The 22,832-nt window shown below is 44.7% G+C and overlaps 1 protein-coding gene across 1 annotated transcript; it reads left to right on the top strand.

The window, feature by feature from the left end:
• The first annotated feature begins 1,038 nt into the window (after positions 1 to 1,038).
• LOC139048395 (uncharacterized) lies at positions 1,039 to 17,111 on the top strand. The gene is made up of 3 exons (XM_070522768.1): positions 1,039 to 1,349; positions 4,157 to 4,304; positions 15,622 to 17,111. Exons 1-3 carry the CDS (start codon positions 1,341 to 1,343, stop codon positions 16,950 to 16,952), a joined length of 1,488 nt encoding a protein of 495 aa, XP_070378869.1. The 5' UTR covers positions 1,039 to 1,340; the 3' UTR covers positions 16,953 to 17,111.
• Positions 17,112 to 22,832: the final 5,721 nt, after the last annotated feature.

Consider the following 22,832-nt stretch of genomic DNA (forward strand, 5'->3'; position numbering starts at 1 on the left):
GCGAGGTAACCTCCCAGCGGGCGACAGTGTTGCTTCAGGTGTGGCGTATTGGCGCGGCCGGCGATAGCTCCTATGGGCCAGACGCCCAGCGAGGAAGCTGTTTTCCGTCGACCGCCGAACCTCGCGCACTGCTCACGCCACGGGCCACGGGCCACACTCTCGCGCCACGCTTTTTGAGGCGCCACTGCTGGCGCTCCCAAATTGGTGTCGATGATGATGATGGTCCTCTTGCGGGTAGTTGCCAAGATTCACTGTCCTCTTCGCCCCCGCACGGCGCACTGTCTTCGTATGTTTATGTTTCCACTCCCGCGTACCATATATTATGACAGTGTGCTTTTAGTTTTGAGTGTCTGACATTGCGGCAATATCAACTAAATGGGCTCGTGACAAAAAAAAAATCTACGCACGGAAATGAAATCCCAATCTGCATAAGCTGGTGGATGCTTTTAAAATTATCAAACGCGTTAACTATTGCCCTGTTGCTGCGGCCATACTGCATAGCTTCTGAAGACTAAAATTGTAGAACAGCATTCGGAAAACGGTGGCGAGAAATCAGGAAAGGAGAATGAACTCTGCTTTCTGTCGGCGTTCTTTCTGGCTCTCAGTCAAGTCCCGAATGTGTATCAAGTACACTCCAGTATTCAGCGTTCTTTTACACACAAATCCACAATATCAAGAACATTTATGTTTGTCATATTATTTAGGATATACTAAATGCGTCATGATGGAACGAAATTCTTGTAATCATTTTACAAATTTGTGATGTCGTTCATTGCTGTAAAAGGAAGATGAAGTGCCTGGGAATGTGATGTCCACGTTCAACGCTCAGGCAACTAATCGCATTATTTTCGCAATATAGCATCTTCGTCAAAATTGGCATGACGACTATTCAAGAAATTAAATCAGAAAAATAATTCATATTCACATTTAAATAAATATGAATAGTACAGAGGAAAACGTTAACGGGTAGCAAGACGTTTATATTATGTTTCCACTGAGAACCACAGTCAATCCTCTGCTCCTGGGTACGTGGCAGAATTTTGAAGGAAGAAGACGAACGCGCTGGCTTTTCATGTTCATTTTACGCTGAACAGGGAGTGTCCTTAGTACGGATATTTCAGATAGCTTCAACCGGAAGCACGTGGGGCCACAACACGCTCCTCGGAGACAACGACTGCAGACAGGACTCACAAGAGTGGCCAACAACACCGCTCGGCTAGTTTCTGGTTGTGCTCTCAACGAGATTCTGAGCTTATGCCAGCCTGGTCTTCCTCCTTTAGAAGAAGGAAAACTCTGGGAACAGGAAGAAGGCCTCCAAGAGGCCAGAGGAAGCCATCGTCATGAGAAAGGTGACAATCTGTCTACGCCTCACCGAAATTCGCTCCAGTTAGTGAAACTTAGTGCACATCCTTTGATCAGGTTTACTTTCAAATGATGTTATTACGCGAAAGACCACCTGATTTCTTTATTTTTTAGCCCACGTATAATTTTTAAGCGCCCGTCGTTTCAGGCGCATTTATGCAAGAGGCAGAAATAACCTGCTTGAGAAATCAGAATGTGAAATGTCAAGGTAGCTAGTAAAAAACATTCGCTATATAGCGTTAATTTGTTTCAGAGCACGTACGGTAACTTCAAAATGGAAGCTGAGGAGTGTAGCATCCACGCTTGTTAAGCAGAACAATTTGTCATATATAGGGCCGTAAAGTAGGTCGGAAAATAAAATGCTGTTTCATTTCATTTATAGCCTGCCATATCAGAAAACCATGAAGCAGTTAAGAATGTTCCTATGGTTAAAACCAGTGGATTTGTACCTTATTTTGATGAGTGGTGTGTGGAAAGTGCTGCTAGTATTATGATTTCTCCTAAGGAGGCCTGCCTTTATGTCTGCTGGGCATCATCTGCACATCTCGAGCACGTGCCCTATTATGTTAATTGAAAAGTTGGTTCATGTTACATTGCCATTTGTCGCAGAAGAAACTTAAACTTCCTCATGTAAACCACGTCAACAGTTCCACTACTGTTTTGCTCTCTATGCAATTCTTTAAATATATGTTCGAAATAAACGAAGAAGGAATACGCTGTACTGCAAACGCGCGTACAGTTGAAAATCAGATTATTCAGCCTATTTAAACGAACTAAGCATGCATGTGTTACTCCCCTGAGATTTTCTACCCTAGCTGGTTCTGCGCACTGAATTTATCAATTCTCACCACTCCGAGCATTATACTGCCGTCTTTAAACACGGCTTTCCCTTAGCTTACACGTTGTGATTTGCTGCACTTGAAATCTGGTGGCAGCTGCTTTACAATACAGATTTTTACACATTCGCTTCAAGTACTTAATCTTACAATCATAATGTTTATTTTTGTATAATTGGGCATTAAGACACGCCATCTGTCCTCCCACAAATTCCCTTTATGCTTATATTAAGGTTTTTTAGCTTGTCCGTAAGATATGACGGAACAACGCGAAGCGCCAGTCTGTATTACAACATCGGAATAGCATACAGTAGTACAGTTTTACTTGCGGCTGCCGCCAACCATTCAGGTGTTTATTTCTTAAGCGGACGTACATGACGCCAGCTGTACACTAGGTCCCTATAAAGGCTTCCCTAGATTCAGTATGCCGTCGAGTATTGCAAAGCTATAGTGAAATTCCAAACACAACCGCAAAGCTCGAGCGAAAAAAAAAATTAACACTTGTTGCGCCTTCAAGAAAAAGCAGTGCTGAAGCCACGACGGTAGCGGCGAGCACTGCAGGTGATTGCTGAAGCACAATTGAAGCAGCTCTCAGTAAACAGCTATTCACCGTGTTCTCGAGCATTGCTTGTTAGTCGCGCCTAAAAGAAAAACACTTGGGTGTTCTTTTATGATTTCTTTTTGGTGCGGCGCTTGCTGTTATGTTTTGGCCGCACGGTGGCGCCATCTGTCACTGCTAAGACGAAAATAGCCTATTTGCCATAGCCATGATTGATGGCACCGACCTTCCGTTACAGTTCCTGAAATGTAAACTGAAAATTTGATGTAGATCTACCAAGTCGGCAGCCCAAAATCAATACGTAAATTTTCTTCGACTAAAACATCCGCTTGCACCTCACATAGCAAGGCTCGAGCTGGCGGTGCGGCCATTTTACTTTAACATACTTTAATCACCTTTTGACAAATGGATTCAGAATCGCATAGCTAACTGTGTAGTTGTGAGTATTTGTTGGCATGTCGATGGCTGCCTTGCCGTTGTTTACTTGGGTTTTGGATAAGAGCCTGAACGCAATGTTATTGGCACTGTCAATTTCTTTGACTACCATGCGTCTCAACTGTTTAAAACGTTTTGCTTGGCTAAAGACAACTCAGTTTACATGGCTTTATTCATCATTTGAAGCGCAACAAGGCATATGGGATGGGCGTTTATTGCACGCTCCTGTACAAACTACTGCCATATGAAAGTGCTAATTCCAAGGTGACTGAATGGTGGATCTTTTCTCTCGTTTCGAGCCTGAGCAAAGGAATCTTCATTCATTGGCCTAAGTGACCAATGCTTCAGTGAGAGTGCGCGTGACCACAGAAGTAACATGAAGTATGGCTACAGTAGCCAGATGGCTCTGCCTAGTATGAACTTCGCGTGTATCCTATTTTCGAAGTACAAGAGCTGGGCTGTGTAAAACCGTGATAGCACTGAAAAGAAAACAATGGAGGCTTCGAACATTGGATAAAGAGCACTGACAATTATCAGTAAACGTTCGCCTTTTATCATTGATAAATTGTCATTTTTCATAGGGCACTTGCACACATTATAATGCACGTGTTCAGAGCTGTGGTATTAGTGCGAACGATGGTTTGATATTAGTTTGCTTATAGATGTTTAGCTTTCTCCTGGGTTAAAATCAGTTGGTAGTTAACACCCGCTCTATTGGAGTGCGTTTCCTAGTCCCTGTCTTTTCTTTCCGTGACATAATGCTAATTCTAGTATATGTGACTAATTCGACCAAGCAAGTGCACTTCTGCGATGAGGAGAACTATACTGGGGCACGGCAGCTTATCATTTGATTAGAAGCTAACTTTCACGAGGCGACGCTATTTAATTTATCTGCGACTAGCTTTTGATTTGTGTTGAAATTATTCCTGGATGCGACGCTGTATATATTTCTTCTTCTGTGCAGTTGTTCCGGTTGACCACTTTGGGATTCGCTGTCTGCGTCGTACTGATCCCCTTCCTCCTTCACCGCAAGCTGAAGACCCACCGAGGCACCGTTCTGATTCTGCGTGGAGGACATCACCCTTACATACGTCATAATCTCCACCGTCTAGGTGACCAAATGCAATGTCTCACACATTCCCGTAGTCACCATGATAGGTATCTTTTCTGAAGAAATGAAAGCCAACGTATCGCGCGAGTTCTTACCTGTTTAGTGTCATATTAACAATTATCTTGTCTGGATGTTTCTCTTGAACCTCTCTGGAACAGTGGATGCTTATTCAGCATGGCCCACTACATGTTTTTCATGGAGCTGTTGACAAAAACGTAATGAACGAACATCCATCAGGTTAAAGGCATTTTTACTTTCTCCAAGAATCAGTAAGATGATGTTGTGGTGGTGTTTTCGAGGTGCAAATACGGCAAGTCGTTCGCAAACGCGAGTGAAGCCGCACTACCAAGACAGACGCAGATGACCTTGCTAAAATCATCTAAGTGTTAAAATTCCTTGATTCATGAACTTAATCGCTACACAAGATAACTAAAAGGGCAATAACCATATCACCCTATCGGCATATCACGCTCCCGATAAACCATGCACGTCTATATTTCGCTTTAATGCTAGAAGCTCAGAAAAATGATACAGTAAATTTTTTTCTCGATTTTTATCTCATGAATTCAATGCGATTATATATACACACACCTGGCTTAATCACAACAATATAATTACTCAGTTTCCGCGATATGAATCTTTATCCATTAGCGGTCAAATCACAGAAGCGGGTAGAATCGCTTTGGATGTAAATCAAGGACTGTCATTCATTCAACAAGAAATATTCATCGTTATCAGTGGCGACTTCGAGTCATTAATATTAGAATGTAAAAATTTCCCGATTACAGTTTTATACCGCCTACCGTCTGGTTCCATTATCGTTTTTGTGTGGGATCTGGAAGAATTTTTTAAACAAGGGGGATTTTGAATGTGCCTCTCGTTCTTATTGGTGACTTTCACATTGATATTCCTACTGAAAATTGTAGCAGCACTCAATTGTTAGAAACGACTGCATCTTGCGGTCGCAGAAACACAATAGAATCAACGAACGTAATTGTAACGAGTGTAATTGTAAGAACCAGCACACTACCTCTATTTGCTCTGGCGTGTTGTGCTCAGACATGAGTGTTCCATAACCAATATTCAGTGTTATTAAGAGGAAGCTTTAGCTCGGGCACAACTGCGAAGCGTCCTATGCCAATACATGTAAAACGGGGAAATGCTCTTCTAAGATATCCCCTAGACCAATTTTAATAAAATATGCTACATTTGAGAGTGAATGTTAAACTATAGAGACTGTTGGCAGCGGAATTTCAATTCATGGCCTGTATATTGTTGAAAAATATTTTCAAAAATTCGACAGTTCGAAATAAATAGAAGCACCAAGTTTAGAAATTATTAGCTCTGCATCAAGAACAGACATCACAGTTCTGCAAACGGCACCCATTATATCATCCAAAGCGGACAAATCCGACGTGACAATTGACATTTTACATGTATTCGTTACTCTTTGTACAAGGATCTTGCAAAAGCTGTATTCCCATATTACTAAATATCTTGAGATTCATATGTAACATACCTATTTTCTCCATTTTAGATGTACTATTAGACGCGATTCACTGAATTTTGATATCATTTTTAATTTCTGAGTGGCAGAGTTGTAAACTTGATAAATTCTTTTTCTGAAAATTTGCAATTTTTGCCAATTTCTGATAAAAAAGTTCACAATATAAATCGGAAATTGAAAACATAGGGTCACTAGAATTTAAGTTTCTTTAATGCAACAAACCTCATCAAATGTGATGCAGCAGTTGCCGAGCTAAACTAATTCTCTTACTACATATATTTAGACGGGAGCATCAAGAAAAAGAAATCGGCATGGGTAGGACATGTAATGAGGAGGGAAGATAACCGATGGTCTTTAAGGGTTACGGACTGGATTCCAAGGGAAGGGAAGCGTAGCAGGGGGCGGCAGAAAGTTAGGTTGGCGGATGACATTAAGAACTTTGCAGGGACAACGTGGCCACAATTAGTACATGACCGGGGAAGTTAGAGAAGTATGGGAGAGGCCTTTGCTTTGCGGTGGGCGTAACCAGGCTGATGATGATGATGATGACCCGAGCTAAAGCTTGAGGTGAAAGCCTTGTATCCCTCATTGGTCACTGGACCTTGAGCGAAAACGCGTCGACTACGCGAAGGGTATAAAAAGGCTACTAGCCCTCGACCTATGGTGGGAGTCTAACCCCGACAATTTGCGGTTGGCGAACCCAAGACCTTTGTCGTTAATGAAGGCGGAATTCAGATAGAGTTAAGGCACTTGAACCTACGACCTACGACCTCTGGTGGGAGCCGAACCCACGACCAATGCTGGTAATGAAGGTAATTCAGGCACAGTTAATTACGTTAAAGTTAACCCCTGCGAGCCCCTGACCTATGGTGGGAGTCGAACCCTCGACCTTTGGGATTAAGAGGGATGACTAAGTGAATTAAGAGGCACGCCTAAGCAAAATAATCTAAGCGAATCAACAGGAATGTGTACGTCATACATTCGTCTTCAATGCATCGGCACTTGGGCTTTCGCCTTCAAGTTGTCTTAGGGATAACATCGAGACCCTGTGAATTTTTCCTCATTCTTCACATAAACATTTAAAAAAAATAAAAATACAAAATATGTACAGAAAAACAAATGATAGAAACATAGCAGTGCTCCAAGAGCTCGTTTCTAGTACTGTTTGGCGCTTCATCCAAAAACAACATAGTCTAAACGATATCATAAAACGCCAACAAAGAATCACACCAAAGACAACATAGGGAAAATTACTTGTACTTACTGATTGAATTAAAGAAATGATAAATTAATTGAAATAAAAGTGGATGATGATGATGATGATGCAAATTGATGGAGATTGATGCCTTTAGCGGCATCTCCTGAGACTTGTGTATGTATGTATACTGTGCGTCGTTATATGTCTAAAAAGCAATAATGAGATGCACCACCATACATAGGTGAATTTAGTCATACTAAATTGATTAAATGTTACATCACTGCGGCTCTTCCGCAACAGACATGGCAAATCGCTTAATTGTCCAAAAGCCGTAGTTGACTATTTTTTCTTGTTTGTATGTGCTGACGAAACCGGTATAGTCTCGGCATATTTCTTATAGAACAAGTTTGTGCTGGATCGTTTTTGTACCGACTGATTTATAGGTACCTAGAGAAACTGCCTTGGCTTTCGCTTTATTCAGTCAGTCATACGAACGCCTGCGAAAATGACATTGTAATTCAAAAAACTGCTTTCCAAATTTGTTGTGATTAATGCGTTTCACAAGTTAAGTGACAAAAGTTTTTGTTTCCACCCTATTCTTTTTTAAAGATAACAGTACATTATGATTACACTCTTAAGGTAAAAGTAAGCGTGTACGCATAAATACGACAAGCTGGGAGTAAATTGCTTGTGTTCTAGTCACTTCCCGAGTGCTAATAAAGCTAAATTCATTATGAGAAAAACAAATCACAATTTTGGTTAAAATTTTCAGGGTTCTCGAAATACTCATAAATTTATTGCGGGCATTAATCGTGTCGATACATGAACTAACCGACTACTAAGGCAGGAGTGCCGAAGACAACACAACAAGAATCTTGAAATTGACGTCACGAACCCTGAAATAACTGCGTTTTACTGCTTGCCAAGAAACTTATACATATATCTACGAAAATAGGTATTCTGAGCAATAAAAGTATAATAAAAACAAATAAAGATGAGCGATGCCATCTCTGAAGTACCATCGCCCGCTACAACATGGGTGAGATTTACTTAGTTATTTATTCAATTATATTTTTGCCTATTTCTTTGTTTATTACGTTCTATGCACGAACAAAGTTCCTTATTCAAAAGCGCAAGGGGGGGAAGTAAAGGCGTTCCGTAGCTGTACAGTGGGCTCGACTTCTAAAAGATCTAACTGGAGAATACAGCCACAGTACCTACAGTACTGTGGCTGTGGCTGTGGCTGTATATTGAAACAGCAAGGTGCCCGTTGTAATTTTTCTCCTTGAACCACTCGTTTACATAACAACCTATTTTTCATGCGTACACTTCTATACGGTATAAAGGAATGTAGCTTATGACATTTGCACTGCAGCTGACAAAAATGTAACGGTGTTGTTCACTGCAGCCATATGTTAAAGAGGTCCTTTGTTAAATTGCCGGCCTAGACGTGTAGTTTGATTCAGCAATGAGAAGACGACATCAACGCCTACTCTTTCTGTTCAGTATGTCGCATCAACTAGTCTGTCAAATCGTGCTCGACGAACTGTCTAGTTTGGTAACGTCTGTCAAATCGTGCTCGACGAACTGTCTAGTTTGGTAACGTATCATTTCGCAGTTCTTGAGCATTTTGTTTTCCTTATGCACATCTTTGCCCTTCACGCGCACACGCCTTATTTCCAGCTTCATGTGCAGAAATGGAGCAATATATTTACCGATTTCCTCAGTAACATCACACTAGGTGAGCTACTTGTAAGTTCCACAAGCGCTACAGTATGGTGGAGACATAGCATATGTTATGCTACATGCAAATTACGACAAAATTCACCACATGCACCGTACAATTTCCGTCATATGAAGGGTCTGCTGTACCAGTGTCAGGTGTATCGCGATACTTGAAAGGGGCACTAAAGCGAAACAAAAAATCAGTCTGGACTAATAAAGCATTGTGTGAGGACACCGCAGGTAGTCATATTAAAATAATAATTTGATTATTAGATTAGAAAAATCAAGGTTGAAGTATCAGTATTTGAATTTCGCGCCAAAATCCCGATGAGGGTACGTCAGTGTGACGTCAGAGATTCCAAAGTATGTTTTCGCATTTGGGCCGCTTTACCTGAGCAAAGGCTCCCGAAACTTTCCATGTTTAATATTTCGTTCCTTTAAAACACAATGTAGTCAATGTGTACCGCTATATAATTTACTAGGCCCTAGAAGATGCCATCAAAATCCAAGACGTCACAGCCCCCAGGTGCGGGAGCTTAAGTAGGCGTCGCCACCCGTATTTTGTTCTTGCGCTTTTTCTGGCTTACCAAACGTCTCTGGCTTACCAAACGTCTTATCGCTGTAAGAGTGGTGTTGTAGAACGGTAATTTAGTGATACAGAAGAAATCATTTATCTCTTTAGTGTCCCTTTAAGTCTCAGTGACTGGTACGGTCAACATTTGCTTTTATCAGAAATATAAGTGCGCGCATGTGGCATGTATCTGCATAAACTTATAAGTGTGGTGAAGGTAAACACATGTGTAAACACATATTAGTAAACAAATTCTTCAATACCATAGCGCTTCAGATATACGTACATGCTGTTCATGAAGTTATTTTCAATGTAAATAAGGGCTAACTCTATAGAAATGAGGGCGATGTCTTTGAGCATAAGAAGAGCATAAGCTGTTTCTCCTTATGGAAAGTATGTGTATTCTCTTCAAGAACAGTGTAGCGAAAGTTTTGAATAAGATTTTTGTGTATATCTTCGCAGCAGCTTTTTGCAGTGATATTATACATCTTCAGGGACAATTATGGACAGTTTCTCTGGCGTATAGAGATCCCTATTTTTTTTCTTGTCTTCGGCTGTCTAGCAGGCGCTGACTCTAAGGAATCTGACATATCTTAGGCATAGTTAAAAATTTAAGACACCTGCATAGCTCACTCACTAGTTTGTAACTAAAGAGTATTGAATGCGTTAGCATTCTCAGGGCATTCACGCACTTTTGTGGACTATGCATTTATTTCTCTGCTTCTTTGTCCGTACACATCGGGCTGCTGTGCTGAGAGGGCAGGGTTCGAAAACAACCATCGGGCCCACTTGGGTCAGTGAGTATGGGTACACACCTGCCACTCTTCAACAAACCTCTTACGCACCGGCACGGCTCACTGTAGATGCGGCACTTAGTAGGTGTCGCTGTTCAAGGCAACTCTTTGACACCGACTTGGAGCACTCGGTATATGGGACTCCGTCTATGCTGCTTCTGAATAAGCCTCTTTGATGTCAACTTCGGTCAATGGTTATAAGCCAGCAGGTGTGCTATCATCATCATATTAAACCTACTAATGTGAATTCAGAAATACAAAGTAAATAGTAATCTTTGCATACTTCAGCTGTTTTAAGCCTATCTCACTCTCTATCTATATATCTGCATGTCTTCTTTAGCTGACTTAGTGGCTCAAGTTGTCTACATGCTTCGGTAACTAGGTAATGTGCTCCTGGTAGCGATGGCGACATGGTCGTTCCATCTTCACCCTTTCAGATTGGTAATTTCACTATCGCCACGCCATTGTTGTCACGCCTTCTACCCCAAACACAGTGAATCAAGTTGTCCAGAAACTTTGGTAACTAGGAACGGCCACAAGGAATGCGCTCCTTGTGATTCCGTCGTGAACGTTTCACCGTCATCATTCCAACTTTGCCATCTGACTCTCGTAATACATTCGTCACCACGCCATTGCTCTGACACAGTCGCCATGCATTCCTTGTCAAACCACCATCGTGATGGCAACGTTTTCATTGGATTGTCATTCCAGCTTTGTGACCTGAATCTCGTCAAGCTGTCGCCGCCATGCGTTCTATTCCTACCCAGCGGTGTAAATTCTGTACTTGCTTGGGCCACTGGGTATGTGCTCCGAGTGGTGATGCCGCCGTGGTCATTCAAGCCTTGTTTTCTCAGATTTATCATCTGACTATCACCATGCCGCTGTCGACACGCCTTCTATCCCGAACCGAGTGGCCGAAGTTTTCCAGTAGTTTCGCAAATAGGCATGGGTTTGCGGTCGTGATGCCGTCATAGTCGTAACATCATCGTCATTCCAGCTTTCTCGCAATGCCGTAGTCGTCACGCGACGGTCGAGGCACAGTTGTTATGCATTCCTTGTTACACCGCCATCATCGGCTATCGTCGTCATTCTAGCTTCTTTATCTGACTCATCATGCTCTTAAAATAATTTCTATTCTAACCCAGTGGTGCAAGTTGTCTAAATGTTTGGGTCACTAACTCGTGGTCGTCATCATCGCATTGTCCTCACGCCGTTCTCACGCCATCCTCGTCATCGCGTAGTCGTGATGCCATCGTGGGCATTGCGTCCAGCTCATTCCAGCTTTGTCTTCCGACACTCGTCATTACATCGCTTTCTAACAGTCCTCGTCATGCCGTCGTCCTCGTACCCACATCGCCATTCTGTCAACGGCAACGACTATTTACCAATCTATCGTAATCATAGCGTTGCCATTGAATCCTGATTATGCCGCCTTGCCATGTCATCTCTGTCAAATAATCGCTGTCGCGCGTCCGTTGTCAGGCAGTCATCCTCATGCCGTCGTGGTTCTGTAATCCTCTTCACACCAGTTTCATCTGACTTTCGGCATGCGATCGTCGTCACGGCAAAGTCGTCATACAGATGTTATGGTACAATCAACTGTGACGTTATAATCACATACTCCTCATTATCATATGGTCCTCATGCCATTGTCAAGCGACCCTCGTCATTGTGTGGTCGTCTTACAGGCGTCATGTATTCGTTGTCGTACTTTCGCCGTCATGTTGTCGCGATCGTTACATCGTGTTGATGTAACTTCGACATCTGACTCTTGTCATGCCATCGTGGTGAGCCACCTCCGTCACACAGTCATCGCCATGCCGTTCCCATCGTACCATCTTCGTCACACTCATTTGACCATCGTCATCATTTCAGTGACGTTGTTCTATTATCATGATCCCTTCGTCGCCATACCGCTTTCATCGATTCATGATATTGATTCCCAGATACGTCATATTATTCTATTACGGTCTGACTGTCGTCATTTAATCCTGACTATGCCACTACTGTAATACCATGTTCATCGTTCCACATTCTTCATTTCGTTGTCGTCATACCCCCGTCGTCGCCTCACTGCGTTCACACAGTCGTCATCAAGTCATTGTGTTCACGTCAGAGAAGTCTGCGCGGGACCTCCGAGACCAGAAGCGTGGCGTGCCGGTGCTTGCGAACGCTGAGAAGCGCTCGCTCGCTTGTCGCACAGACCGTGGCGCATACTCAGTAGCCCCAGTCGGCGAGAGTGTGTTTGAAGAGCGTCGCATACCCCGTCCATTCATTGCGCAGCTCCCTAAAGCGTTGGCGCGGCAGACGTTTGTTGAAAAGCGACGCATACACAGTGCATTTGTGGCGCAGCCTCTTAAAGCGCCGGGTTGCTGTCCTTCAGGGAGCCTCGTCGTCTGAGTAACCAAAGTTGGTGTCAGAGACGTTCATTGAAGAGCGGCACGCATTACCACTAATGCAATGTTCAAAGTCGTCATCAAGATGTTCATTGAATTATAGCGCACGCCGAACGGCACATGCGCAGCCCTCCAAGTCGGCATCAAACATGTTCTACGAACTACGGTGCGTACCCAGTCCTGCATCTACAGGGATCCATATCAGGGTGAAAGAGGTTCGTTCAAGAGTGGCATGTATGTACACATTTTCACATACTCAGTGATCCAAATTGATCGGATGGTTGATTCCGAACCCTGTTCCCTTAGCCCAGAAGCCCAATGTGCTACCCATTCGAGCATGGACTACCACGGCAAAACTGTTTGGTATAAACATACATAGGTAAAAACATAAATATGCACATAGATCTAGGAAAGTGCGTGAAGTACCGTGAGAATACTAAGGCAACGAAGTTACTGCTACATATAAGTGAAGAACTTTGCAATACAGTCTGCGGCTGCATTACTTAACGGATATTTCCGTTAACTTTGACATTCATCGTGAAATGGGTTCATAAGAAATTGTAAAGTAAATCCCATTGATTGTCTCTCGCCACTTCTAGGGGGCTGGCTGCAGCTGTCTAGCAGATTACGCAGCAACTTCGGACAGTGCGCATGTGTGATAAGGTATATGTCGCGTTTTGGCTGTTCTCTTCTACGGTTGTCGTCCTGGATGCAGTGTAAACCTGCAGTTGGTTTAGGACCGAGCAGTACTCAATATAGTACAAAGCGAGGCATGTGTGGGATGCTGGCTGCGGGTTGCGGTCTTGTACGATTTCCTGCCTGTGTAAGGTGCAGACCGAAACTGGATATAGCGCAAAGTGAAGCGGCTCCGTGCGACAGGTGATCTACGCAAGTGCGGGGAACAGCTCCAACGCCAACTCATTCATCGTCACGTCCATACACACTTTCTTCGTCTCGTGGTTGCGGTAATTCCATCTTCCATTCATGGCCTTTACACCCACCATTGTCATTTCGTTGACGCCTCGCGGTCGTCGTCATACGGTTGTCTTGATTCCAGCGTTGTCATAGTATTGTCATCATGCGCTCGTTGCTACGTCGTCGTTGTCATTGTATTTTGATCATTTTATCAGCGCCATATTGTCATCGTGCTGCCTGCGTCACTCCTTTATCGTCAAACCATTGTCATCACTTTAAATGTGTTAACGCGTTCCCATGACGTCATCGTCAAGCTGTCGCCGTCATAGCACCTTCGTCATTCCAGAGGCATCATTCCATTGTCGTCATATGGTTGTCGTTATTTCTTAACGACGTTGTGCGGACCCCTGCCAACGTCACTCTGGAGTCATCATCGAATTGTCGGGATGCGTCCTCGTGATTGAGTCATCAGTGGGCCAGCCCAGTCGTTTCACTGTTGTAATTTAGCAGTATTGCTTCCACTGTGACACTGCACGTGTCGTCACGCTGTCAATCCATCGTCATCATTTTATAACCATCAGACAGTCGTCGCCATCCAACCGTAGTCGTTCCATCGTTGCGAGTCTTTGGGGCCATGCATGGAATGCGCTTGCTCGGGTGCCCCAACCTTACGTATTCATTGTGAACGTATTCCCACTGTGAAAAACGTAGGTTGTTCAGAGTGTGAAGAGCGGGTGCGTAATTTTAACGGCAAAACTTTTCGTACATATTTAGGTATATGCATATGCCACGAGTTTCTATATGACATGCGGTATATAAGGGCTATATTGCCAGACCATGATGTGAACAAAGTTGCTCATGTCCTGCATTCGTGACAGTGTTATGCGCTGAGTTTAGGGAACGACAGCCCACAAACTAATGTCATAAAACATAACACCGATAGCACACGCCTTCTCTGTTAAATCTGCTTAGAGTGAAATATTAAAAGTGCTAAACAATAATAGAAACCTGAAAATGATGTAATTTCCTGGAGCGGCTTAGCACAACCTCGGGGAGTGGCACACGCAAGAGGTTGCGCTTCTACCGGAAAGCTCCCTTTCGTGCACAGCGTTCGCTGTCAGCGTTTCACGGTCAACATTAAGTATACATAAGCTGCAAATGCCGGGAAGCGTGAGAAGCAGTCGGGGATCATTGAGTGCTACCGTGTTCCACTGCTAAAGGTGAAGTTTAAGCGTTCTGCAAGTTTTTTTTTTCCTGTTGATACGAAGGCTTATGAAGACATCCAGAAGTCATATGATGCAGTGGAGATAACAGAGTATGTGTATGTGCAAATACTAGAGTATCTGCCGGAATACGTTTATTCAGATAAATTACTCACAAAGGAGCCAGCTCACGACAATAAAATTTACATAACAATAAAAATTGGTTGTAACGCACACGGCGGGCATTACAAAATTCCGCTGGGAGCTAACCACTGTCGTTGAAAAAGAAAGTGTACAATCATTGTTTTCTGTCTGTGCTAACATATGGGGCAGAAACTTAGAGGTTAACAAAGGTCGAGAATGAGATAGGGACCGCACAAAGAAAGATGGAACGAAAATTGTTATGCGTAAATTTAGGAGGCAGCAAGCTATGGTGTCGATTAGAAAGCAAACAGCGATAGCCGATATATTAGTTTACATTAACACAAAATAAATGGAGCTGGGCAGTTTGTGTGCATTGAAGGGCGAACCGGCGAACCGGTGAACCGGGGAATGAATGCCAATGGAAGGCGCATGTTGGATTCACCTTGCGGAAGACAGTAGTTATCGGAGATAACTTAAGAGGCCTTCCTGCTGCAGTGGACATAACATTATAATGAGATGATTATAGACGATAATGATGCTGAATTTTGACTGTGGTCGCAGATAGTAAATGGGATTTGCTATACGAATTATGGTCCTATACACTTCTTGACGAAGGTGGCTGAGTGCATAGATACTGGAGAACACTCTTGTCGTTTTCTGGACATGACGCCCACCCATGCATGATGTAGCTACTAGTGAACCGATGCCGCAACACACAGAGATAATGTAGCACGTGTGTGAAAACTGCCGCGATAATTTTGGTACACAGTTAGAAGTGTCGCCGTAAATGATATCTTCTGCGTTGTCAATTTTCTGCTTGGGTTTGAATCCTGTCTTAGTATATTATTTTATTTGCTTCACTGCAGGAACCCGTCGTATGAATCGATCCTGCCCAAACAAGTACGATCGCCAAGTGACCAATGCCTTGAAACTTTCCGACCAGTTCATCCGTGAAAAACTTCTCACAAGTGCACATTACAACCGAACAATCACATACGAAGATGACTCGACGTTCCCCAAAAGTGCAGTGAACGATTTGTTTCCTTACTCTGCGTTTCTCAACACGAGTAATGACGTTCGGCAGGTAGACATTATCAGCATAGCTCCCACACACAAGGGAGAACACAACAAGATACAACAGAGGACGACCTGCTATATCGACTTCGAGAATTCCACCATTTCCACACCTGTCGTATTAAGTTATGTGTTTGAACACATGAAATCAAGCTACGGTACCGCGTTCATATCGTGCCGCTATCCACCCCACATTCGCTCGGTACCAGTTAGGGTTGCCTTGGCCACCACAGGAAGCAGAAGTTACCTTCGCTGGCTAAATGTGCACTATTCTAGTCGTAACCACGGTTCCAGACATGGGGACCGAAAAGTTCTGCTCACTCTATGTGTGGGGCCTTTATACGAAGGCTACAATCAACTGTCGCAGATTGTCGAGTTCTTCGCCTATTATAGCGTCATGGGCATAGAGCACTTTCACCTTTATCTGACAGATGTACCGAGAGAAGTAGCAGCGCTTCTTCAGCTGATCAAGTTCAGTGCAAATGTGAGCATCAGCTTTCACTTATGGAATGTTGACCTAAACGCAGCGCGTGTTGCTTTTTATGGACAAATGGCTGCCATTCAGGACTGCATCTACCGCTCTAAGACAACTTCAGAATACACCGTTCACGTCGACTTCGATGAGTTTCTAGTTCCGAGTGACAACAAAACGCTTGCGCAGACAGTTGTTGAATTGGAAAACACGACAGAGAAAAAGAAGTTGGGCAGTTTGGTTGCTCCAAACTGGTTCTTCTGCTATGAATACCCACCAAGACGAAACGCTTTGTGGGAGAGGCCACTGATGCTAAGCCGCGTATTAGTCGTCCGCGAGCGCACGCCCTGGGAACATAATGTACGCTCCAAGTACATCGCCTCCACCAGCGCCACTATTGTAGGCGGCGTGCACTACGTCTTAGAAGCGGTGAACGGCAGTGAACACGTCCAAGTGTCAACGAACACACTTGTTGTGAACCACTACAGGCGGTGCTGTGGACTCGTGAATGAGAAAGCCAAGCAGGCTCTGGTACCGGACGAGCCGGACTTGCCTGATGTAGTGAACGACTACAGAATCCAAGCTTACGGAATGCAAGTTTTAGCGTCGCCAGTTATTGCGGTAATCCAAAGACTAGGAGAGCTGCCTTAAACTTCCAGGACGGGTGCTGGAGAGTGAATATTAGGTTGGATGCACTTGATCATGATGTTATTGCGTGCTACCTCTTTGTCGCAGCGGCTGAACAATGTAGATAAGCTAGTCATCAGTACCGATTGTGTTTAACTTTATAAAGAGGATCATGTGCCTAAAGTATTGCGAAATTACTTGTGTACGTACGAGTTGCGTCTACTTTGACAAAAACACTGACATAAGGGGCAAAGTCATTTCGCTCCAGTTTCGATGTGAACAGGCTGCAAACATGACTAAGCTATATCCGGAGATGATTTTCTCTGCAGAGGACAGCCAAAGCTACGGAGCTGAAGAGTAAATTTAATATTACTTCGCCTTCATGTATAGTGGGCAACTGTGAACACTTCTAGGCTATATGACATTAAACAAAACCTACGAATTATTGTTTTTTTTCTTAAAGATTTCTTTTTTGTAAGAAAAAGAAAGCTTGCAGTGTAAATATTTTTGATTTCTTCCTGTTCCTCGTTTTCTGGCTTTCAGCATCCGTATCTGGTTTGCCAGCTCCTACGCAGCAAAAAAGTGTCGCAGAGTTACGGTTGCGACAAGCGTGATCTACTGCTCCTAAATTGATCTGAGTTTAGGTATGGAGATCTGACCATGACCATGGTGGTGTTGCGCACTGTTTCTTGGGCTGCTTGCGATTACGAGAAAAACACTCTGTAGCATGCAACTGAATTCCCCCAGCGCGGGTGCGTCAATGGTCGCGATGTCCAGTCACCTCAACGTCGGCAACCTGGCAGCCTTCAGCGAGTCGGCAAGCTAAGCGAGAAGTGTGGTTACGACAAGACGTAAAAGAAAAGGCCCATTACGTAAAATCTGTGGCTTACAGGTTTGGTATTTTTTGTTGTACACTGTCGCGGATGTAGTCACAACGTCAAACTTTCCCATATAGCTCTCGATTCGTCAGCGTGCATGGGCGAGAGTGCTTCTGGCACTTTGCAATGACAGCGTTCAACTTCAGGGATGCAATCGCCTGCGAAAAGTTTCGCATGTGGCCACAGACGCGTCGATATCTGTTATACGATCGATAATGCTCCTTGCACTGTGCGAACAAGAGCGTGCAGGACTGCTGCTGTTGATAAACATGACCCTTTTTGCGGAGCAGTTCTTTCTGGAGAGAGAGAGAAAAAGATTCATTTCTGATAAGGTGGGGAGAACTGCTCATAGGGTAGTGCCCTTAGTTTAGTGCCCCATTGGCTCGCACCTCTCCGCGTGCCCGCCAGATCAACGGTCGCTGCTCTTGCCGGTCTAAGCTAGTCCGCGCAGTCTCCAAGGAGGAAAGTGAAGAAATAGGAGTGTAACCCGGACAGTCTGGGCATTCCCAAGTGTAATGATATACTGTGGGCTTTGCTCCACAGTAGGGACAGTAGTATGAGGGGTATTGGGTGCAATGGAAGACGTGAAGATGAAAGAGAAAGAAAAATGAATTATTGTGAAGCTATGGCCACGCGACGGCACCTTCTTTGTTAAGGGAATTACGGGGTGGGAGGAAGTGTCTCCTGCTATCTTTGTAATGTTGTTGAGTTTCAGTGCAGTTCAATGGTTCTGCTGGTGTGTCGTCTGCTTTGGAAAGCTCGTCCAAATGCACGCGGTTAGCGAGCTCTGGAGCTACCACATTAGCACGTTCATTACCACGGAGAAAGGGGCATGCAGGTGTCCAGACGATACGCACCCTGAGTAACGCTGTGGGATGCAACAGATTCGGTATGCGTCGGGTGTTAACATCCCTTATGCGAAATTCCTGCGGACACTCCGTGAATCAGTGACCACTGTGATGGGTCCATCCAGTGCCAGTATCGTTGAAGCGTGCACAATGTCTAGGTTGATAGCGGCCTCTTTTGCCGTGCCACTGTTAGCAGTTTTGAGCATGGCCGAAGTCCTCAGAGTGTCTATAGACCAGAACACGCTAGTCTCACACCCAGACTAACCGAACGCATACTCTCGCACCCGGGTTGCCCGGTCGACCGGCGCGATCTTGTACTGGGCTGCCAAAGTGTGTTCGCCGGCGACCAGTAGACATGGCAAGCGCCAGCTCTAGGGCTCCAAAGTGCGGAAATGTGCCCGTTCACACGGATCCAAAGTAGAAGAAGTCATCTGGGCATCATTGCGTCGTGTTTGGATGCCAAAACAACCAGCGGAAAAGGAGCAGGTTGCTTAGCGCTGTTTGCGAAGAGCACAACACACGTAGGGAATCGTGCCGGTGCGGTGTTTTCAGCCTGCGCCGATTTCCATCCGCAACGAAGAATGCCAAGCTGCGCCACCGGTGGATAGCTGCAGTGAAAAGGAAGAACTACCAACCCAGTGAAAATGCACGAGTGAGTATTCGATCTGTGTATATTTTGGTGCCACGTTCAAGTTTGCGCCCTACAAACGTAATACGTGTAACACGCAGGTTTGCTCCGAACACTTTCTGGGCAACAAGCCTACAGAGCAGAATCCCACGCCGGTGCTTCGCCTTGGCTATAACAAAGAGGCAAGCCTTTTCGTGTTTTCATTCAGGCAGAGCTCCCGACGGCTAAGCGGAACAGTTGAGTTTGCGGTTAGCGATACTTGCAGCTGGTGCACGGAATGACCATTAAGCGTGAACGACAAGTTGTAGGCCTTGCTGGTGAGCGTTATTGCTAATGAAAGTAAACCGAAGTCTGCTCGTCACGTAGCATGCGTCCACAAAAATGGGGCAAAGCGCAAAATATTTCCGTTCATATGGCAAGGAAAATAAGGTGCTTAATTATACTTGTATTTTGTAACAAAATTTTGATCGTTCTCACTAGTTTTTTTTTACTGTTTTCTTTTCTAAGGGAGCGCCAACAATCCGATGGCCTCGCACAAGCGAAACAGGTCTGGTACCAGGTAGCTGCAGCCGGTGGGGCTAATTTCTTGGAATGCAGGTGCGGTTGTCTTGTACCAAAGGGGTCCTGATGATGCAGCTATACGTAGGGATGGTAATTTTACGTGCCCTGTCATGGTTTGTGCAACTGTACAACACCTGCATCTGTCATGCTCGCCCTGTTATATGGGCTTTGACTGCACATGTAGTTGAACATTATAACTACTGTAGTACCTCATTTTCCAATGAGTGCAGGTTTAGCATCATATGCTGCTTGTTCGAGTGCTGTAGGCTTTTGTTCTGAATGTTGTACTCTTAAGTGGTTGCACGATACAATTGGCCTGGTGTATTTTCTATTTCATTTTGAGAGGACTTTATATCTTCGCAACAGTGATGGCATGGGAAAGAACTACAGCCCTTCTTACTATAACATCTATGTTGTTTTCAATGTGCAGGTGGTGAAGGGCAGGCGTCTGCTAACCAGGCAGTCAAACGACCTCGCCAGTTGGTTGCCAAACGCGGCCAACCCAGTAGAGACCATGACAAACAAGACCAAACTGAAAGTGCAGATGACAGTGTTCTGCGTGCTTTAATAATATATGGCACCAACACAGTGCTGTAAATTCCTTCACAGGTTACGTGCCAAAAAGCTCACACGTGTTCTAGCATATAGCGCGTGGTTTGTACAAACGTAATAGCGTACCTACCCGATGTATTCGCTTCTGCAGTCTGCACAGCGCTCAGTGTGGCCATTGCGGACTTTCATGAGGTCTTGAAGTTTGATTGAATCCAGACAGCGAAAATGACAGGTTAGAAAAAACGCGAAACACGCCTTCCGCCCAGCTAAAAAGCCCAAGTTTCGCTTTCGCGCCGGCTCGCATCTCCCGGCGTGGCAGCCCAGGCCTGCTACTTCGCGGCGCTTGGGATAGATGGCGCGACCGGCGCTCATCAATATGGCGACGCCCTTTGAATTTACGGTGTTCTGGTGTATATGTGTCTCAGAGTGTCAGAGTGACTACTTAGTACGACTAGATACAGAGCACGTAACTGTGGCTACCGGGCCACTTCGATGTATAGGACTGGTGTGTCCGATGTGTCATCGCCAAATAATCGAGCCAGTGCTTGAGCTCTTGCCTGTCTTCGGCTTTTATAGTTGTGAGGGTGCATTTTGCCGGGATGTGATCCCACGTGAGTTTTGTTTCGAATGCTAAGCGCAAGAAGTGTACGGTCTTCCTGTTGTGGTTTTCTTGGTGTTTTGTATCCTAGCCGGAATACCATGAGGCACTCTTGCATTGTTCGATGGAGGCGTCGCAATTGACTGTTGCATTTGACCTTCGCCTAGTTCGCGGATGGTGTTGTGCGCCTCAAGTCGTAGTAGAAGCTGCGTGGACGCATGTTGCGGGAGTCCCAGTGCTGCGTTTAGTTCCTTACAGAGGAGCGTGTCCAGCTAGTGCGCCTCGGTCTGAGTCAGGTTGTAATAGGAGAGGTGGTGGATTAATCTGCGAATTATGAGGGCATGCACCATTAGGCACACGTCCTTTTCTTCGAGTCATTTTCGGCGGTTTGTAATGCGCTTTATCATGTGTGTTACTTGCGCGGTTTGTTTACGGAGCATGTGGAGGGTACGTGCGGCCTTCCCGTTGTATTGAGTGTGAAGGCTTAGTGCACGTAGCCTGTCTACCCTTGGAATAAGGTTGCCATTGAGATGCAGTGTGATGGTTGGTCGAATAACGGTCTTATTACATTTTTTAATACAAGCAGGAGCTCCGACTTCTCAGCTGCGCAGGTGAGTCCACCGGCTGTTGCATACTCTTCTGTGGAAACGAGATGGCGCTTTCGGCGGTGCGCCTCGCCACGCCACAGCAACAGCGCACGAGTACGAAGCTAATACCGCTTCCACCTCGCTTCTGTGCGATCAGCTCTCCGAAATCCAATTGAGTTTTTGCTTACACACTGTTCTCCAATCATCTCTAATCTTCTAAGAAAGCGCTTCAGCTCTGCAACGTCAAGAGTGCGTTCCGCTCGTCGCACAATGAGAACAAGAATGGCACCGCTTCTTGTCGTAAGTTTCGTGTACAGTGTCAACATACAGCTACGCCATCTGGCAACTTACGCCCACTCTATCGCCAACGTGTCAACGACTCACTGGGCACATGTTTTAATATGTGCGCACCATATACGCACAATAAATGGCGGACTACACCGATAGCATACGAATGGTCGAAGCTAAATATTTCGTGACCGTCCACAAGAGTAAGCGAGTTAGTACCGATGAGACATTTTTGCTACAATGTATTACAACGTACAAAACAGCTACGTTTGAAGGCTTGTGCGCAGCAGGAACAAGTGTATCGGAACTCCCCTCGAATAGTTACGCAGAAAATCATCGGAGAGTGAATGCACTGAGGAGGTCTATTAAATGTGAAAAGCCGCTGCTTCAAACTATTTGCCAGATAAACAGTAAAACAGCAAAACACTAATCCTGAGTGAATTCATGAGAGGAAAGTGTGGATAGCTTGGAATACACATTGTCACATAGTAGTGACGGTGAAGAAAGCGAGAAAAGCGAATGATGAAACTAGCGTTTTATTGGGTGAACCTGTGCCCTCAAAAACAGGCTACACTCAAAGGACTACGATAGCGGCGGACACAGTCGGCGATCGTCGAAAATCTAATCTGCCAGTCAAGCGCGTCAGCTTTTACACATGAGTCATATAAAGTTCCAGAGCAATCGCTAGTACCAGCATGTCCTCCAGAAATGTTTTCCCAATTGGTGTCGCACATGCAATCAGATTACACAAGCTCCAGCGATAACAGACAACTTCCGATGCATGCGGGCGCGTCCTGGTCTGAGCGATAGCATTTGTTAGACGGTCAAAGGTGGTTACCGAAAAAAAAAGATAAACCAGAATACGTGTCACTTCTCCCCTCTCAAAAAGCATCGTCACGATGCTACAAACAGGAGAGCGAAAAGCAAAAGGATTCTTATTCAACAAAAGTAGCAAAAAAAGAAA

This window comes from Dermacentor albipictus, chromosome 8, assembly GCF_038994185.2.
Source record: "Dermacentor albipictus isolate Rhodes 1998 colony chromosome 8, USDA_Dalb.pri_finalv2, whole genome shotgun sequence".
Lineage (NCBI taxonomy): Eukaryota > Metazoa > Arthropoda > Arachnida > Ixodida > Ixodidae > Dermacentor > Dermacentor albipictus.

Coding starts and splice junctions, on each gene's coding strand:
- LOC139048395 (XM_070522768.1), top strand. Junction 4,305..15,621: donor TCATAATCTCCACCGTCTAG/GTGACCAAATGC, acceptor GCTTCACTGCAG/GAACCCGTCGTATGAATCGA.